The 19,963-nt window shown below is 40.4% G+C and overlaps 1 protein-coding gene across 1 annotated transcript in view; it reads left to right on the top strand.

Moving 5' to 3' along the window:
* Positions 1-19,963, top strand: part of EIF4E (eukaryotic translation initiation factor 4E) — a 46,583-nt gene that overhangs the window by 7,936 nt on the left and 18,684 nt on the right. The window contains exons 2-3 of the mRNA XM_074950669.1: positions 5,731-5,837; positions 11,267-11,362. Of these exons, the coding sequence (XP_074806770.1) occupies positions 5,731-5,837; positions 11,267-11,362 (203 nt within the window). The remainder of the gene's footprint in view (positions 1-5,730; positions 5,838-11,266; positions 11,363-19,963) is intronic.

Here is a 19,963-nt window from a genome sequence, read left to right as displayed (position 1 = left end):
TTGCATCTTTTAGCCCTATGAAGATTGCAACTTCAGTATTGGAAAAAGTGCTGCTCACTCTCAGGTAGACATAATCCCTTTTTAAAAAAAGATATGAAAGCTGTTATAACTGTTGCTGGATGGAAGCGAAAAATAGTTGGTTTCTTAACTTCTTGAGGGAAATGTGTTAATCTTCATTTAGGCCCTTTATTTATTCCAGGAAGGTATACTAAAGGCCTTTTCTGTTCATGTGCTTCCTTGCTACATAACCTCTTGTAACATTTCACTTGGGCTTCAGGTAACATCATATTCCTGTTGTTACTGCAAGTAGCTTTCCTAAGATATTTGGTTAAGAAAATGTATATGGTTAGGATAGCCATTCCCTTATACACATAGTTCAGTAGCCTCAAGTCGCTTCCTCTTTTCTTCCTAGTGCTTGAATAATTGCACAGCTTTTCTTGATTATTATTTTGTTTTAGTGTATCACGGTTAAACTCCTAGACTATCCAATTAATTTAAGCATTTTAATAAAATTTTGCCTGTGATGGTATTAGTTCAAGCTTTAGTGTCCAAACGAATAGCTACAGAAAGATGATGAATGAACATATAATATAATTAGATCAGAACCAGCGATTCTAACGAACAGCTAGCTTGAAAATAGAAGAATTCCATTTCTGAAAGTTCTGATCCTTTAATTTTAAAGTATTCTAACACTAAACACGACATCCTAAAATACTGGTTATATGTCTTGTCTGCCAGTCTTGGTGGTTCCCCCCCCCCCCCCCCAGGAAGGAGGCCCCAAGAAGTACTTACAATGGTAACTTAAATATGTCGCTTTGTCTGCTTAGTTATGCCTCACCTATACTTAAAAATCTAGTACTGACACCTGCTCTAATCCAATGAATACACAGTTGAATCTTGGTTCTTTTAACCTCAGCATAGTGCCTTTTGCTGTGTATGTGTTTAAGTGAATTCTTTATGTTCACAGGGTTTTTTTTTCTTTTTCAAGCTAAGTAGTTTTTAACTGTACTTTTTGGGAGTTGGTAGTTGTGACAATAGTAATTCTGACTCTTTCAAACTATCTTACAAATCTTGTTTGTCTTCCCGTTTTGTTACGGTAAGAGCTTTTGCTGATGTCCATGTTCTAATATGTGTCTCATTACATTGGAAACTATTCAGCAGCTGTTCCCTGGGTCAGAGGGCCATGTGGACACACACCTGTAGGTTTTGAAAGTGATGGTAGCAGCCCCAATGAAGATGATGGAATCCAATAGACAAAGCTTGTTTTAATCAGATGCTTTACACTTAACTAGAAAATCCATTTAATGTAGGAAATGCCTAGGCCACCTGTTTATTCCCAGACATGTGTAATAGGGACTGTAATTATGTCCTCTTGGGATAAAAGTTACAGGTGAATATCCAGTGGATTTCTCTCTTCTGCTATGGAGCTCCTAATTGCCAGAGTGTGGTTCCTGTGAATCTTTGACATCTGTACTACGAAGAGTAGAAGATGCAGAAGAAACTCCCAAGATACAGAATCCAATTACCATGTATATGTACTTGATATCTTTTTAAAACTGTGTATGGGATCGTTCTGCCAAGTTTTCTAGGAGATGTCAATATATCTGATTGTCTGTTCAGAAACTGTAATATACGTAGTGAGTACATTGAGCTGTCTACTACAGTGAGTACATTGAGCTGTCTACTACAGTGCATATAAGAGGAACAGGGTTGACCCTACAAAGGCTTCCAGTTTAGCAAATAATCAGGTTTGGATGTACTACACTACCCTATCTGTATATCTGTGGAAAAAACTAAGAGAACTAGAGAAGGCAGATCTTTAAAAACAAGATCTTTATATCCACTTGCTGATCCTAAAACAAATTTCAAGTTTGAGAAATGCATTTAGTAATTGATTACAGTAAAATGTTTAGAAAATCTCATTTTTAAATATGGTATTTTAAAAACTACTACTGCTCATGGTAACTTTACTAATAAAATATTTTAGGACGCTAGCAGAATGGGGATTATAGGAGTTTATACTATTCAATAACTGGCTTTAACAATCGAGCTGAAAGCTCTAAGCAACTCTTACGAAATAGTCTTTAAAATCTGTATTAAAGCAGATTTGCAATTTGCCATAGAATTCCAGTTTTTGTAAGATGTCTGTCACCAGAAATAGATTTGGAATGCCAGTTATAATTGGATTTAATACACTACAGGTTTGATTAATAATGAGAAATGCTTCACTGTGTAAACATTCAGTCTGATGGTCTGAGCAAAGGGTGGAATGTGAAAGATCAAAAGAAACTGTAACAAGTAGCATTAACAAGCAAAAACTAAAATGTTGTTTTACCCCAGAGTAGCTCACACTGTATTGCTCAATTTGATAGCATTTGTACTGAGCATAAACTGCTCTAGTTGAGAGTTAAACTTGTGTACCTGAAATTTATCCTCAACTCCGCTTTGAAGCGGAAACTCTGCTTCCAGTTTCACGGAATAGCATACACAGCAGTGCTTAGACCTGATGGCATGTCTTGTGTTGCATAACTATCTCATAGCTTGATTAGTTTTTGAGGGAGTCATGTCATCGTGTGCCAAAAGGATCATAGTTGGCTATTGCAGGGCCTTTGAAGTGAGTCAGTCATTAGGATGCTAGTGAATGACATCTTGAGATGGGCTGGGCTACATTATCACGAAAGTGAACTTTTTAAAATGTTCACATAAGTTACTTGGTATCACAATTGCTCTAACTAAAAGTATATAATTTGATGGGCTGTTGGGTGGAGTGGGATGTCTTATTCAGTTTTGGTCCATACATGTGGTATCCATAAATACAACAAGCAAGTAAGATTTCTAGCACATGCATACATAATACATTTTTCTAAAGCTATTTAAAACTTGAAGTTGCTTGTTATCACTTTCCTATTCCATTCCTAGTTAGTCTTGTATTCATCCTTCGAGCCTAGGTTGTACTGGACAACTAGAAAAGTAGATGACTAGTCTAGTAGGTTTAAAAAAAAATTCTTAGATCTTATTCTTTAGTTGTTCAAAGAGCTGATTGCTTAGTGGATCTGAGTAGACTGCTCAGTAGAAATAGCTACAGGAAAAACAGCAAGTTTTCAAAGCTTCCTGTTATACAATAAGTATTAAAATAGTCTTGATGAAGACTTCATTAGTGTTTGCAGAATTCTGGGTGGTCATAATTTGTGTAATAAAACAGCAGTGAAGTACTGTGAACAAAAGCCAGCATTATTTCAAAATATGAACCCCCCACCCCTGCTTCTAGATGATAGAAAAGATTTTGTTGCTAAAGTATAAAACCTAAGATTATATCAGTTTGAGAGAACATTTATTTTTTTAAGCTTGTTTACTTTGTGTATTTGACAGCATTTGTGTGTTGGCCATTTCATTCATTTTTTTTCACTCTGTGGGGTCTTTCACATGGCTTCAGGAGGAAGAGTTTAATTTTTAAAAAAATTAAATGCGATTTTGTAAAGTACAAAATGATCAAGAGGCTAATGGGGGAAGTGGGAGGTAGCAGGGTGTAGTTCCTGAAACTACTAACGCTCGAATTTTGACATGATTTAATGGAGTGCCCCTTTTTAAAAGAAATTGTCATGTGAACCAGATCCGGCAACAGAATCTAAAATGGAACACTACTTTTGGATTTTGTAGTGAAGTCTACTAGTCTATGACTAATTTCTTAGTAAAATATTTTCTAAATTTAAGGCAGGAGACTGTGCTATCTGTCTGTGTTGTATTTGAATCAGCAGTGAAGTCCTAAATATCAGTGCCCCAACAGTGGTTTTCTGTGTAATCCGTGTTGTTCAAAGAGCATTCTAGGTAAAATATGGTACTAACATAATCTCATACTGCTTTAAACATCACAAAATGCTGCCACTTCATGTTATCCCTTCAGATCCACTCCACTTCTCCTCAGTGTTCCAGTAGCTCAGAAGCTGCTGGGCTGTGAATAACTTTGAGAGGTGGGAAATCCATGTTCAAATCACTTCCCTTCAGGTGGGGTGGAGGGATTGAACCAAGGTGTCTCATCCTGAGTGAGTACGCTAACCACTGGGCTAAAGGTTATAATGAAGGCTGTTGCCGCCTCCTCCTCACACAAAACGGCCTCCCGGAGCGTGGAAGTAGTGCTTTGAGAACACATACAGGGTCTGTCCTCCACAGGCAAGTTGGCAGTGGAATGGAACACCTACTTTCACGTGCTTTGGGGATTGTGGTGGGGCTTATGCATTGTGTACATACCCAGAGGCAGAAATTTAGGGTCATAGGGGACTTTTACAGTGAAAATTTAGGCACCTAGGGATTATACGTGCCTTCAGGGTTACCCTTAGCGGGGATTTTGAGGATCTCGGTGGTGCGTTACTCCCACTTCAGGTGCCAAAGTCCTTTGGACTTGTCGTGGCTGAACTACTTCTACTTCTGCACTGCTTCTCTTTGATCAAGACCACAAAGTCTAAAATTTTACCTAGTTTTTAAATCCTCTTTTTGTGCCACTGCATTTAGGAATGTCTAGAATATTTTGACAGTGTGGGTAGGGTTTGTTTTGTGTGTGGAGTGTAACTAAAGTGCTCGTTGTTGTGCAGAATCAGCTGTACACAGCTTTGTTTGCCCTAAATGTAGAATGAGCTGTCTTTTATCCCGTCTCTTGAATGTTACAGCAAGGATTGCAAATTGGGGTGGGATGGAGAGATGGCAGTAGCTGCTGGAAATGCTTTATTATGCTTCCTAAAGTTCTGAGGGAATGACTTTAATAGCCACAATCTCATGTTTGAAATTTTAGAATTAAATGACAAATAAGCTTGAAGAGCAACACACATCCTGAATTCTTTCTTCTCTACTCATGTTTTTTCCATATTCTATTTTAAATTTAATAAATTCAGTGTATATTTGAAGTCTGTAGCACTTTCTCTAAAGCCAGTGTAGGATGATATTTTGAATCAAGGTGTCTATTGTAGTAGCAGGTGCTAATGGTTAACTTAAATTCATTGGGAAAGGTAAACTTCAAATCTGAGAATTACTTTTAGTTAACACTACACTGCCATTTAGGTCACACAGTTCAGCTCATACTTACTTACTTTTGGGAGTACAGGCATTGGAAATTACCCTGTTTTGAAGTTCAATACTTGTAGTGTTTAGTCCCGGCTGCAGTAGTTTTGGAATCAAGTATCTCTCAAACCCTTAGGGCTAGAAACAAGTTACGCAACTGCATTGAAAGGCTGGCAATCTCTACTTTCCAGGGATATAGTTCATTAGATTCCAGATCTTAAAATCAAATCATTCTAATTATCCTTTTCCTCCTTGCAATTCTGAGGTTATGGAAATCAGTGTTGTATGCTAACGGTTCTAAAACTACAGGGCACCAAGCTCATTCCTGGAACTCCCAATTCTTAAAGATAGCAGGCTTTTTTGTCTTCTGGTAGTTTGTAAAATAAGCTGCATAAACCACATTGAAATCCAAGTGGAGCTGGGGGAAGCAAAACAGCAAGCAAAATTGCATGAATTTTTGTGGTCCAATATCTTGTGACCTGCTAGGGTTTACGAGCATGTTGACTAGATGGGCGCAAATACTTGCAGGACCATATGTGGTTTCTATGCTGTGATCCTGGACTGCTACAGAAAAAAGGTAGGGGAAGCTAATTCTCTGAAGTAAACTGAAGAGGGTGGAAGCTAAGTGTTGCAGAATACAGTTGAAGACGCACATTAACAATTTTGCTTTTCTTTATACAGGAAACCACTCCCAATCCTCAGACTTCAGAAGAAGAGAAAACTGAAACAGCACCAACTCAGGAGGTTGCCAGCCCTGAACAGTACATTAAGCATCCACTACAAAACAGGTGAGCCATGTTCTTCTGCCACCAGGCTTTGTAATTCTACCGGTAAATATGCCACCTCAAAATTCTCAGAGTTGCTATTTTGTCAAATAATTGTGTTTTTTACAAATAAAAGCTTCATTTTTTTCACTTTTCTTCTAACAAGTTTTTTCAGTGACCTCATGAAGAAATAAAAACCCAGTTGTACTGGTTCTGAGTTAATCTTCCATTATAATTGAAACCTTTTATTTGTATTAATGATAGTGATGGAGTAGCTGAGAGCTCTTCCCTCTGTATATTTTCTTATTGCAGCCAGGAGGCTCTGAAGGTGGTGGGGAGAGGCAAAGTTCTTCCTTCTATCAGTCAGAGGCAGGTGGAGCTTCACATGTATCGGATATCTGATAGTGTCAACATCAAAAATAGAGCCCCTCCCAAGCAGGGTCCAGAAGTGCACCCTGGTAGAAATCATAGTGCATTATTTGATCCCAGCAACGAAGTGCTAAGGATGTTGGCATCATATGGGATGTTAGCCCTAGATGTCATTAGGGAGTTCTACACCCTCATCTTTCTTGTGTTTTTTTGAACATTTTGATGGTTGTACTACCACTGGTGGAAGCAGTAGCGGTAGACCAACTGATGAGTTGTTTTCATCAGGGTTGGACAAAGTTGGTAAAACTCTACTGGCCAGTCTACGTTAGTGTTCCCATTTTGCTATTACCAGTGGCAATGCAATGGTGCAAAATTCTAAGAAAAACGTAGTATAGGTGTTTTCTTTGGCTAAATTTATCAAGCACTGTGAGCAACAATTACAATGCTGTTTTGTAGTTATTTTAAAACTATATTGACAAGACCACTTACGAAAATGTTAGTTTTGAGTAAAATAGTGAGAGCCTAGGTTAGGAAGCCAGAGGAACCGATTTAAATCATCGATTTTTAGTCAACTTTTCCATTTGTACTACAGTTATTTTTAAAAGAGGTGCATTCTCACTGGTTGATGTAACCATTAAAACATGTTGATTTACAATTAAATAGAGCATTTAACTAAATTTGGTGTATCTTTTTGCTACCTAGGAGGGTGCACTATAACAATATACATATATTTAAGCAATTATATAGCTTAAAATTTTCAGATTCTTCTTAATTGTTAGAAAATGTTGAATGATGTATTTATTTACCGGGTAAGTAACATTTACAACTAAACGATTTATTAACAGAATAGAGGGGTTAGCTGTAGACAGTGAATTAAACTGATTATTTCAGATCAGCATGGGAAATTTTTCAAATATGCAAAAGTGAAAATAACTGGAGTTAGGCTGTCCTTCAAACTTTTAGAACTAGCAGATCTCATCTCTCTCCTTATTTGTATTCGTATAGTAGAAAAGAGAAGTGTTCATGCTTTTTCAATTCCCAGTTAGTTTCTTGACTTTGAATGAATTAGTTCAAATGAAGAAAATATTCCTTCTGTGCTTGCAGAAGAGGCTACTGTTGTCAAAAGTTGGCTTAGCACTTCAACAAACTCTGGTTCCCAGGATTTAGCTAATGACTTTCTCCAGTTCAGTTGTGACCTTCTTCATACTTTTATTGATGATGATTTACTGCTTGAATGGTTCACAGTTGGCATGATTGATTGGGTGATTATTAGATGCCCGTGTCAGAGCGGCACCATCTTTGGCAGTTAGGCGTTTACCCTGGTACTTTGGATTAAGAATAATGGCAAGAAAATGTTTAGAGTAAGTGCTTCATCCATCCGCTTCTTTATTGCCTTTGTGGTAGGTATTTCTTTCTTCAGCGTCTCAAAGTTCTTTGCAGATTTCAGCAGCATCAGGAATCCAGCAGCCATCTTTCTGCCGTTTGTCCCAGGGTATGGAAATAGCTTTCAGTGTATAAATCGTATATTCTACATTTCTCCCTAGTCTGGTGTTGACTACTTTAGCTGTAATAGTTGCATCTGTTTTGTCATGATTTTCTGCACAAATTATCAGAATAGGCCATTTCTTAATATAGCCCAGAACATTCAACCACATACGTCTTGGGGGAGAATTGGTTTGGCTCCTCCTGCTCTCTGCAGTGCAGCTAAAGTGAAGTGGTTGTCATGGTTTACAGGATTGGGGTGTTATGCCCACTTTTGGAACATCCTCTTGGAGGAACCCCTTCTATGTCCCAGACCCCCAAGGAGTTGGTCTCCCCTTCATGATAGGCTACATGGCCTCACCCTCTCCTTAGACTGAACCTCTGGGGCTTCAGCACTCCTGCTTCAAACCAGGATCTCTGCTCAGTCAGTCTAACTGAGATAGACTCCTGGTTAGAGACTTGTACGCTCTTTAGGGACTATTGCACTTCACCCAATATTTGCGAAGACATTCAAAAAGCGTTTTCAGAATAGTAGGGTTTATTAGTCAGTTGGAACGTAGCATTGGAAGCCCTTAGGTGAGCATAGAGAAATAAAGGTTAAAGCGCAGACCATTCTGGTCAGCTCAGAGCAGTTCCCTAGCCAAGCTGTAGTGAAGTCCATATTCAGGTTCAGTGTCTCCCTGACCGTAGTCAGCTCCCAGGTGAGAACCCACTCTTATTCCCCCACCTCACCTCTTAGCCGTTTCTTCTTGTGATAGGGTCTCTCCTCAGCTTCCCTGCTGAGAGGTGGGGAAATCCTCCCCCCTCTGGCTCTTTGGTTGCTCAATGTCCTAATGATTGAGCTTTCCAGTGTCTCTTTGGATTTTCAGTTGATATGGATCGGCGTAGGCCAGTCCTTTTTAATGACCCATTCATTTTGCTCAGACTGTTAGGCGACCCACACAAACCTGTCTTTTAGCTTACCCTGAGGGTGAACATAATCCTTTTCCCCCTGCCCCCCTCCACTGAGTAGCAATGCAAATTGTAGGGGAATCTGAGGCACACATAGGATTCATAAAAATAGTATCAAAAAATGCCCACTTGGTCACCGTTCTTACTGAAATATTTTGCAATTTCAACGTTTTGTTTTATTCCTGGAGTTGTATTTAAGTCTTTGGCTAAAATATGCATCAGATGAGCACTGCACCCATATAAGTTTCAGATTCCCTTAATTATTTTCTTCTAAATTTCTTCTCATCTTTGCTACATTTGCAGCATTTTCTGTGACGCAGCTACATGCGTCAGGCTTGAATTTTTGTTGAGTTTGTTACAACTTTTATTGCTCCTTTTAAGTATTCTGTTGTATGCATATATCCTGATGTATCAATTGGTTCTGTAAGATAGACAACCCCATCTTCTGTTGACATGGACAGACTCTCTCTACTTGATCGTTGTGTACATTGTTCCACCCATCAAGACTCAGTTAACAAATTTCCTATCAGTGTTTTTTGCTCCTCATACCTTGTATCCAGCAATGACTCTTCTGCTGGGTGGAATGTAGCCTGGTCATAATGATTGAACCATGTAAATGAAATTTTGTTCTGAACAAGATGAGAGGAGAATGTGTTGCATAAATGAACCAAGTAATTTTTTCCATCTATGAAGTCTTGCTGGAATTGGCTAGTCCTGATTACGAATTCATCCATGGTTTTCCTGGATGTTGAAGTTCTTCTTTTTTGATGCAGGTAATTTACTGTTTGACATAGGTTTAGCTGCAGCACTGCTGGTGGTACCAGCATATGACTCTGAAGTGGTAGATATTGCAGATAGACGTTCATAACCCCTTATGTCCTAAGTTGGACACTGAAACAAAATGGTAAAGAAGTCACTCTTTCATTGAGTATTACTCGGTGCACTGCTTTGAAAAAATGAGGTTGCAAGTGAAAGATTTCTCCTACTGCAGCTGTTTGTATCACGGTTAAAGTTACATAATTTATTCTAAACCCAGTTTTATAGGAAAAGTAATTAACAAATTATAAGGATTATCTAAATCTATTTAAGTCCTTCTCTAGTCATATACCAGTGAGCTTGAAAAAAACATTTTAATTTTAAATTTCATAAATGCCTAATAAAACTACTTTTAAACAGGAAGTCTTCACCTATGCTGTTTGATTATACTGAGCAATAAAAAAAAATTCAGTACAGTAGTAATTGTAAAAATGTAATTGATAAATACTCTCACTACAAACATACCAATTATATTTTGAATACAAACATTTTGAAATTCCTAAGTAATCTACCCAAAACACACATTTGACAATCTAAGTTGTCATTTCCTAGCATAGTAAAACATGGTAGGAAGTCCATAAGGTTGGTGCAGCAATAAGTTAGCTAACCAGTTGATCCAGATTTCTCAGACATGTCCACATCCTGTTCAAAGTCACTGCCTTCTGAGGCGCATTTTTCAGGTTTCAGTCTAACTAGGCACTACATCTTTGTTGCACTTCTACATGTGGCACGTGTTTGTGTTTGTTTTACCCAGAGATATAGGAATTTCTTGAAAATATTCCCGAATAGGGTCTTTTTTGTGACCCTTAGCCATGGCAATTTTTCCCCCTCCAGTTCCTGGGTGTTGAAATCACCTTAAGGCTGCACTCTGAAGAGTGTTCTCTTCTTCCCACAGTGTCTTGCTTAGACACCAGTGTTGCTCCTTTCTAGTTGTGAGATTGCACTCACGCGAGTAGAGCTGTGATGAAATGTTTCATGTTAGTGTGCCTTTAAATTTTAATCTGAAGAGTACAGGAAGTGCAAACAAATGAGAATTTGAAGTACAATAAGATAAGGCAAACATTTACAGATTACCTTTAAGATTGTTCATTAAAGCTTCTCATCAGTAATCTTAAATGTCAGCTTCATTTTTTAATCTCTAATCATTACAATATATCCATGATGGGGGAAGTGCTTCTTGGCATGTGTGCTGAGACTAAATCATTTTTCTTCTAATCTTCTATCAGAATCTATCTGAAAGAGATGCCTAGGTGAAGGGGACAAAGGACTGTAATCACATAGAGAAGAGGTTCCCAAACTATATCTGACCTCGATATTCCATCACTTCATGGCAGTTTTAAAAGAAGGTGGTACGTGAACCTGTAAAGTTTGGGAACCACGGACATAGTGTACTCCTAATGTGAACCGTCAGCAGTCTTTCGCAGATTACAACCAAGAGTCCACTTGGATGTACAAGGCTGCAGTTTACCTATAAGCGCAACTAAAACCTTGTTGTGAAGCTCAAGCAAATGGTCATTCAGTCATGAATATAAACTGATCTTATATAAAAACCTTTCAAAAAGGATTTTAAATAGCTGTACGTTGGTTAGGCCTCCTAACACTCCTCTGTGTTGAGACTCAGAGGCTGTCACTTTCCCAAGATCCAGAATTAGAATTCAAGCCTGTTTCTCTTCTGAATTTCTCCTGCCACCTAGGAACTGGTACTGAGGTTCATGCTGTTATCTCAGTGGCAGTGGGTCATCTTCTCTGTACTTGTTATCCAATAAGTGTACTCAAACCTCTTATTAATAAATACTGACTTATTTTTAATGTACAGTATATCATTTTATCTTTAGGTGGGCACTCTGGTTCTTCAAAAATGACAAAAGCAAAACCTGGCAAGCAAACCTTCGTCTGATCTCAAAGTTTGATACTGTTGAAGATTTTTGGGCGTAAGTAAAACTTTTAATCTACCTACTAATCCTGTGGAATACTGGGGAAGTAGCTTGATGTTTGTCTGTGTATTAGCAAAAAGGTACTCATTAGCTACTAACTAAATGTTAGTTTCTGGAGCGTAAATTGGAATTTGTCTCAACTGTTTGGGGTGGACGCCTTAATCTTCAGAATGAGAAGCTTTTTCAAAAAAACAAACTTGTATATAAACTATTTCTTAGGTTTAAACCACCAAAAAACCCATCAGATATTATATTACTGCGTGCATGGATGGGATGGAATTGTAATTGTATTGATAAACATATTTGTTCTGCCTTGAAGTCTGATATTGCAATGTATATAGGCCTTAAGGTTCGAACGTTGGCTTATTACATGTAGACTAGGTTTTAGACTAGATTTTCAGGGTCATAAACAGAATTAAATTGAAGCCTGAACTCTGCTTTGGTGTAATGTGCACAATATGCTGTACCTGAAAACTTTGGCTAGAAATTATTGGTGACTTTTGGTGCCCAACTTGAGGCACCTTAAGAGGGGTCTGTTTTTCAGAGGTCAGGTGCTTGTTGTTTTCTGAAAAACAGGACCCCTTTAAAGTGCCTCAGGTTGGACACCCAAAAATCACTAGTCACTTCTGAATATCTTGGCCTTGTTATGCAGATTTTGAAAACACCTTCAAGCAGAGTGAGTAGAAATAACCAAGCAAGTTGTATGTATGAGTGATATTGGTGTATTGAAGATATGTTAAAGCTCTTATTTGTATAACAGACTGATACTGGGCAGAGTACCATAGATCTCAATGATCCTGGGAAACCAGACATTTGGAAACCAACTAAAACCTCCCCACTGTGCCACATTTCCCCTCCCTTGTGAAATTGTCTTGGCCATCCAAGGATATATATTCTGTCATATGATTGGTACCATGAATCCCATAGGAATTAAGCAAAACAGGAAGTTTCAGGCATTTCAGAAGAGAGTAGAGGGAAAATCATTTCTATACTGAATGCCCCCAAAGTCTGTTAGTGGCCAGGCTCCAACAGCAGCTCCTGAGCCATAGACATGAGCTCTGTAATGATTTTGGTTCCTATGGGTTGATTTTAGTGAAATTAAAGAGGATGTCTTTAAGTGTCTTGCATATTGTTATGTAAACGGGGACAGTGCATTGGGAAAACGGAGGAAAAGAGTGTGTGCTTTGAGGGGGGGAATGTGGTTGAAGGAGGGGAAGACATATTGATGCTTAACCTTTTTTAAAACACTGACTCTCCACCTACTGAGTAGCCCGGTCACTGAGGATTTTGTTGGCTTCTGCCCTCTGGGTATAAGAGCTGGGAAAACTGGAAAGTGATAACATGAGGTGGAAAAGGTGTTCTTTGTTGATGTGGGACACTCATGGGAATAACAAGTGGAAATAACAGTTACTGGGATGCTAGAGGGATTGCATTATAACATGATCGTTGGACAGGAGAGTTTTTGTGTGGATAGTGTGAGAAAAATGAGTGTGCACAGGTGGCTTACTCTGGAGTTTGTTTAGGCAGTCAGCTTTGGCAGTTGCATCATAGGATGGTTGTCAAGGTTGAGAAAACAAGCTTGGAACGTGGAGATCTTGGATGATATGTGTGGGGTCAGTTGTGTGAGCTTTGGCTTCTCAGCACTGTTGCGGTGGACAGAGAGAGACCATGATCCCATTGGGGAAGCCGTTTTTGGCAGATGTAAACCTTATCACAGAATATCAGGGTTGGAAGTGACCTCAGGAGGTCATCTAGTCCAACCCCCTGCTCAAAGCAGGACCAATCCCCAATTTTTGGCCCAGATCCCTAAATGGCCCCCTCAAGGATTGAACTCACAACCCTGGGTTTAGCAGGCCAATGCTCAAACCACTGAGCTATCCCTCCCCCCCCATCCTGATTCGTGCTGTTAATGTGTGGTTGTATGCTAATAAACTTGATCATGAATGAGTTTGGGCATGGATGTTTGTGACGTTACTGATGTAATCTGGCACCATAGAGTTCATTGTTGCAAACAAGGTCCTGTAGTGGCACCAAATCTTGTATAAAGGGGGTCAAATCAGGTGTCTAAGACAAGGTTATGGTTTGCTGGTTATGATTATGCTGTCTATATGTATCATTTTTGTAGTTATGAATATTGGCTCTATACGGTCTGTATTTCAAACTTATGCTATGCTTCTGGGTGACACCCCAGACAAGTTGATGTCAGCTCTGCCTAGCCTGCTTGAGGACCCATTAAGAACCATCAGCTATACAACTGAGAGGAGGCAGATACGCCTTGTGACTCAGCAAAGTATGCAGGGACTTGACCGTGTGACTCCAAACTCCATTTTGCTGTAATATTCCACAGTAAGAACAAAGAGGTGTTATTACAGCTGGAAAAGACTATAAAAGACTATAAAAGGTTGATGCCTCATTTCCATCTTGTCTTCAATCCTGCTTGATTTGAACCTGCAGTTTATTCGATCACTGCTACAAGCCTGGGTCTGGGGCATCGTTACAGTATCCTGCCGACTACGCCATGGTAATGATGCTGGTTCTGGCGGGACCCAAATGAGAGTGCCAATTCAGGACAAATTGCTTCAAGCTGGGCAATTACAGCCCAAGGCTGGGATTTTTCCACCTCTAAGGCAAATCATACTGTCCAAACAGAGCAGACTTTTTGTTCTCACCCCACTGGTTAACCACAAGTCACACAAGCAATTCCCTTGGACGCTCCAGTTTCCCAGTACCACCACCAGTGCCACTCATTATGGGGACAAATGGTTAGGGAAAACGAATACCCCAGTAAAAGAAAAAAGGTTCTCTCGATCCCAAAGGACCAGGCCAAGCCCCAGACCCAGGTCAATATACGAATCAGATCTGACCCACAAATCACGGTGTTGCCAATCCTTTAGAATCTAAAATCTAAAGATTTATTCATAAAAGAAAAAAGATATAGATGAGAGCTAGAATTGGTTAAATGGAATCAATTACATACAGTAATGGCAAAGTTCTTGGTTCAGGCTTGTAGCAGTCATAGAATAAACTGCAGGTTCAAATCAAGCAGGATTGAAGACAAGATGGAGATGAGGCATCAGCCTTTTATCGTCTTTTCCAGCTGTAAGAACACCTCTTTGTTCTTCCTGTGGAAAATTACAGCAAAATGGAGTTTGGAATCACATGGGCAAGTCCCTGCATACTTTGCTGAGTCACAAGGCGTATCTGCCTCCTCTCAGTTGTATAGCTGATGGTTCTTAATGGGTCATCAAGCAGGCTAGGCAGAGCTGACACCAACTTGTCTGGGGTGTCACCCAGAAGCGTAGCATAAGTTTGAAATACAGACAGTATAGAGCCAATATTTATAACTTTAACTACAAAAATGATACATACATATAGACAGCATAATCATAACCAGCAAACCATAACCTTGTCTTAGAGACCTGATTTGACCCCCTTTGTACAAGATTTGGTGCCACTACAGGACCTTGTTTGCAACAATGATCTATACGGTCCCAGATTATGTCAATAACGTCACAATGTTACCAAGACCTGGTTGCATGAACTAGCAGAACACTTACTAGCCCAGATGGGTCCAATCAAGAATTTGGGTACAGCATCAGTTACAGGGTATTAAACTGAAAGGTATTTTGCGCTCTTCACCCACTGTATGAACCTGCTCAAACTCGCTGGTAGTTTGAGAGCAGCTAGTAAAATAAAGGTCCAATTGAAGCAGCAGGTGGAGAGTGCAATCTAGCTTTTTGGTGCTGAACCAGGACTCAATATAGGTAGTCATGGACTACAAATTAGTGAAGTCTTCATTCCTTGTTCAAACCTCTGTACAGCAGAGAATGTGGAGACAACTGTCACAGTTTCAGGGATTTCTCCCTCCAGCTGCATGCAGGGGTTCCCAGTCAGGTCTCCAACCATCACCTGTTTCTGGATAGGAAACCTTGTCCAACTCCCTTCCACCAGGGGTTTTAAGGCTACACAGCTGCCTGCCTTACACTGTGATATCCTCAGCAAACCAGTCTGCCTAAAGGCCAGCGCCAGTTTCTTGCTTTCTCTGGGGGCTATGAACAGTGTATTGCGAGCAGTTAAAAGTTACCCCACAGCTGTTTCTAAGCAAGCACCTTTATTAAGGTAAAAGCATTAGAGGAAACGTTCAAAAAAATAAAAATTCAAGTGCTTGCTCATGTCAGTTCCATTTTAGGGGGGTGTGCTTGTCACATGCACTGGTGCCGGAAGTTTTTCCCTCAGTGATATCCATAGGGGACCAGCTCTGGCGCCCTCTTGAGTGGCACGCGTATGCATCAGTATAAGGGGCACCACCGGCTCCTCCCTCCCTCAGTTCCTTCTTACCGCCAGTGACAGTGCTGGAATGTCTCCTTGCCTCAGCAAGCTTACCTTTCTCAACTGTGCCTAGTTGTGAATCTCTTATGTATATAGTTTATTTGTTCCCTTAGTAATATTTTGTCCCCTACGGGACTTAGCCTAGGGATGGGGCATGCCCCAATCCCAGGGCTTCAAGCCTTTTTACTGCTGCGAAAAACCCCTATACCAGTCAGTGATCTCCATCAAAGCTGTCTGAAGTGCTTGGTGGAAACCCACGTGAGCAACAAGTATCGCATTTTTAAGAGTTTCAAGCTGCAAACCAAAAAGGAGCGGGCCATTTGCCTTGGAGCGCTCCTTATGGAGTCGGCCCTCAGTACCAGCTCGATTGGACTCCGCTCCAAGCACCGCAGCATCTCAGTATGCTGCGAACGCAGGGGTATTGGTTGCAAGAGGAGCTCGTGCTAACTTATAAATGTCAGGGAGCTTAGAGCCATCCGTTTAGCTTGCGCAGTGTTTCTTCCCCACCTGTCCGGTTGAGTGGTGCAGATGTCGACTGACAACACGGCCTCCATGTTCTATGTCAACACGCAAGGGGGAGCTCATTCTTCAGCTCTGTCCCAGGAAGCCCTTCATCTGCGGGACTTCTGCATCCAGCACAAAATCCACCTGGAAGCCTTGCATCTCCCTGATGTCTGGAACAAGCTAGTGGATCGCCTCAGCAGGTCCTTCTTTCACCATGAGTGGTCCCTCCACTTGGAGGTAGTCGAGATGCTCTTCCAGAAGTGGGGAGCTCCCCAGATGGACTAGTTCTCCACCAGACAGAACCAAGTGTCATCAGTTCTGCTCTCTGCAAGGTCTCAGCAAAGGCTTACTTTCTGATGATTTTTTCCTGTCTTGGTCAGGAGACCTAATGTCTCAGGATGGATTTGATTTAAATCATGATTTAAATCGCTAGTCAGGAAGACTTGATTTAATCATGGGTTTCTACATAAGTGCATTCTTGTTGGTTGTTAAAACCTTAATACATATTCTTCACAACTCAGATGTAGATTTCATTTTTAGAAGGTACACACTGTACATTTTTAAAGTGATTTATTTTGGAAGCTTTTCAGATTAGTTTTACAGCTATATCAGAAAATGAATGTTTGGTTATTTCATTTACCAAAGGTAATTAAAACAGATAGTTCACCTCCCAGGGACTTCATAAATATCTCCAATTCAACAGGTTAATCATTAATATTTGGAGGATTTTCTTGCCATGCTATATTAGAAGGAGAACATCACCAGACAGAGATTTAAATTGTTTTATTTAACTAAAACAAGAACATGTATTCCAGATTTTTTTCTTCAATAGCAAACATAATATTTTAACATAACAAGCATATGAATTTTTGAGTTTAGTTAAACATTCAAGTTTTTTAAGATCAGATTTTTTTGTTAAAATTGTTTTCTAACTAAAATAGTTTAAATGAAACATTTAAAAAAAAAAAAAACACACACAAATTAAATTGACTGTCAGCCAGGTCAACATGAGAAACTTAAAATACTGGCTTCTGCAGCTAACTCATCTTCACCTTCATTTTCCTGTTTGTTCATAATCTGGAAAAAAAACCAAAAAACAAGCTTTCCTGCTTTTTCAGGTCCCAAACGATTTCTCAATTTGGAATGAATTGGTCCAAAGGAAGAAGATATTCTTTCTAAACTGGCAGAAGAAGTTACTGCTGTTAAGTTAAATCACTTCAACAGTCTCTGAATCCAAGTGCTTAAATGACTTCCACCAGTTCACTGGTCTGATCTTTAAAGCATCATGAGCAAACATATATTTCTTGAATGGTTCTTCTTCCCAAACTGGGTCTCTTCTACGGCCTGCTGTCATAGGTTTTCTCTTCTAGTGAGAGAATGGTATGGTAGATCTCAAATCAATGAAGGCTACACTCAGACCTCAAGACGTCTGGAATATGCTGTTCAAACAGTTTCACTTTTGTTTCTACTGCCTGTCCCTCCCTTCTCGCATTTATCTCCAGACTTCTTCTTGTCCAGATCTATTCCGCCCCAACAATCTTCAATTCATTGAACTTTTTGAAACTTTGGCCTTTTAGAGAGAGGAAAGGGATTGACTCTGTGTACACAAATTTGCAGAGGGACAATAGGGTTGAGGTCTGTTATTTCTCACCTTTCCTTCCTTCCTTCGTAACATTTTTGTTGTTAACAAGCATGTTATCTCTGGAGAGACAAATCCATAGTTTGAGAACTGCAAAACTAAGCATCTCTGATATCTTCTAGACTGAGTCCCGTTGGGTAGATGGAAACATTTAATTAAATAATCTATACAGAAGCCCCTGGAACCCTAAGATTGGGTCCCTAATCCATGAACTATTAGAACTCATTTACAGAACTTTTCTTAAACATTACATTAATATATTGTCTCATACTATAGAATTAGAATTTATAATCACTGTTCCATGATGAGATGCATTATAGCTCAAAGATATCTTAATTAAAATGGTCTTTAGATCAGATTTTTTGATAAAAAGCTTTTTGAGGAAGAAACCTATTTAAATAAAAAATCTGATTAAAAAAAAAATCATTGAATTTTATCTACCCTGTAATGCACACCTTCCCACCAACTCTGCTCATCAGCAAGGCCCTTCTAAAAATCAAGAGGGTCAAGGTACGAGTCATTATGATCGCCCCAACTTGGCCTCTCCAACATTGGATCTAGCCATAGCAGCCCTGTGGACACTTCCCAGCTGCCTGAACTTACTCTTTTAGGATGGCGGTCGGTTGTTGCACCTGAACCTCACCTCTCTCCTCCTCACAGCTTGGGTGCTGCGTAGCTGAAGCCAGAGGAACATGCCTGCTTTAAAGTCAGGTACAGCAGGTGCTCTTGGAGAGCAGAAAGCCCTCCACCAGAGCAACTTACCGTGCAAAGTGGAGTGGAATATCTGATAGACCCAGTCGTGTCTGCAGTCCATTCTGCATTACCTGCTTCACTTAAAACACCAGGGCATTGCCTTCTCTTTGATCAAAGTACACCGGGCAGCCATATTGGCCTTGCGTCCAGGGTAGATCGGTATTCTCTCATGAGATGATGATGATCAGGTTCCTCTGAAAGGCTTTGAAAGACTGTTTCCACCGGTCTGGAACCCGGTCCCCCACCACATGGGACCTCAGCCTGGTCCTCACCAGGCTCACAGGCCTGCCCTTTGAACGTATGGCTTCTTTTTCCCTTTCCCACATGACGTGGAAGGTGGCGTTCCTTGTAGCTATTACCTCGGTGAGACGAATCTCCAAGATTAAAGCCCTTACTTTGGAGCCCCCGTACATGGTGTTCTGCAAGGACAAGGTTCAGCTGCAGCCCCATCCAGCCTTCCTGCGAAAGGTGATGTCGCATTTCCGTGTCCATCGGGATATCTTCCTCCCAGTGTTTTGCCCAAAGCCTCACACAACCAACGAGGAGAGGCATCTGCATACTCTAGATGTCAGACATCTACTGGCTTTCTACTTGGAGCACACCAAGCCCTTCCACAGATCGACTCAGCTTTGTTGTGATAGCTAACAGAATGAAGGGGCCTTCCTGTATCTTCTCAGAGGATTTAGACTTGTATCACCTCCTGCATCTATACTTGTTAAAGACAGCGCAGGCTGTGCCTCTGACAATAGTAAAGGCTCATTCAACAAGGGCTTGGGCGTGTTCAGGTGCTTTCCTAGCGCATGTCCCTATCCAGGACATCTGCAGGACTGCAACGTGGTCTTCGGTACACACATTCATGATGCAGTATGCCATCACTCAGCAGGCAAGAGATGATGCTGGTTTTGGCAGAGCTGCGTTGCGATCACAACACGTCCATGAACTCCTACCCGCCTTCGGAGGTGTTACTTGGGAGTCACCTACAATGGAATGGACATGAGCAAGCACTCGAAGGAAAAACAGTTACTAACCTTTCATAACTGTTGTTCTTCAAGATGTGTTGCTCATGTCCATTCTGTGACCCACCCTCCTTCCCCTCTGTTGCAGTTCCAGCAAGAAGGAACTGAGGGAGGGGGGCACAGGTGGCGCCGCTCATACCAGCACGTATACGCACCACTCCAGAGGGCACCAGAGCTGGTCCTCTACAGATACCACTGAGGGAAAACTTCTGGCACTGGTGCATGCGGCAAATGCACACACCTATAATGGAATGGACATGAGCAACACATTTCAACGAACAACAGGTACGAGAGGTTAGTAACCATTTTTTCATACATGCATGCTAACAGCTTATTAGAGGTCACCTGTCAGTCTTA

Source organism: Natator depressus, chromosome 4 (genome assembly GCF_965152275.1).
Source record: "Natator depressus isolate rNatDep1 chromosome 4, rNatDep2.hap1, whole genome shotgun sequence".
NCBI classification, from domain to species: Eukaryota; Metazoa; Chordata; order Testudines; family Cheloniidae; genus Natator; species Natator depressus.
This window is presented reverse-complemented; position numbering and strand designations above follow the sequence as displayed.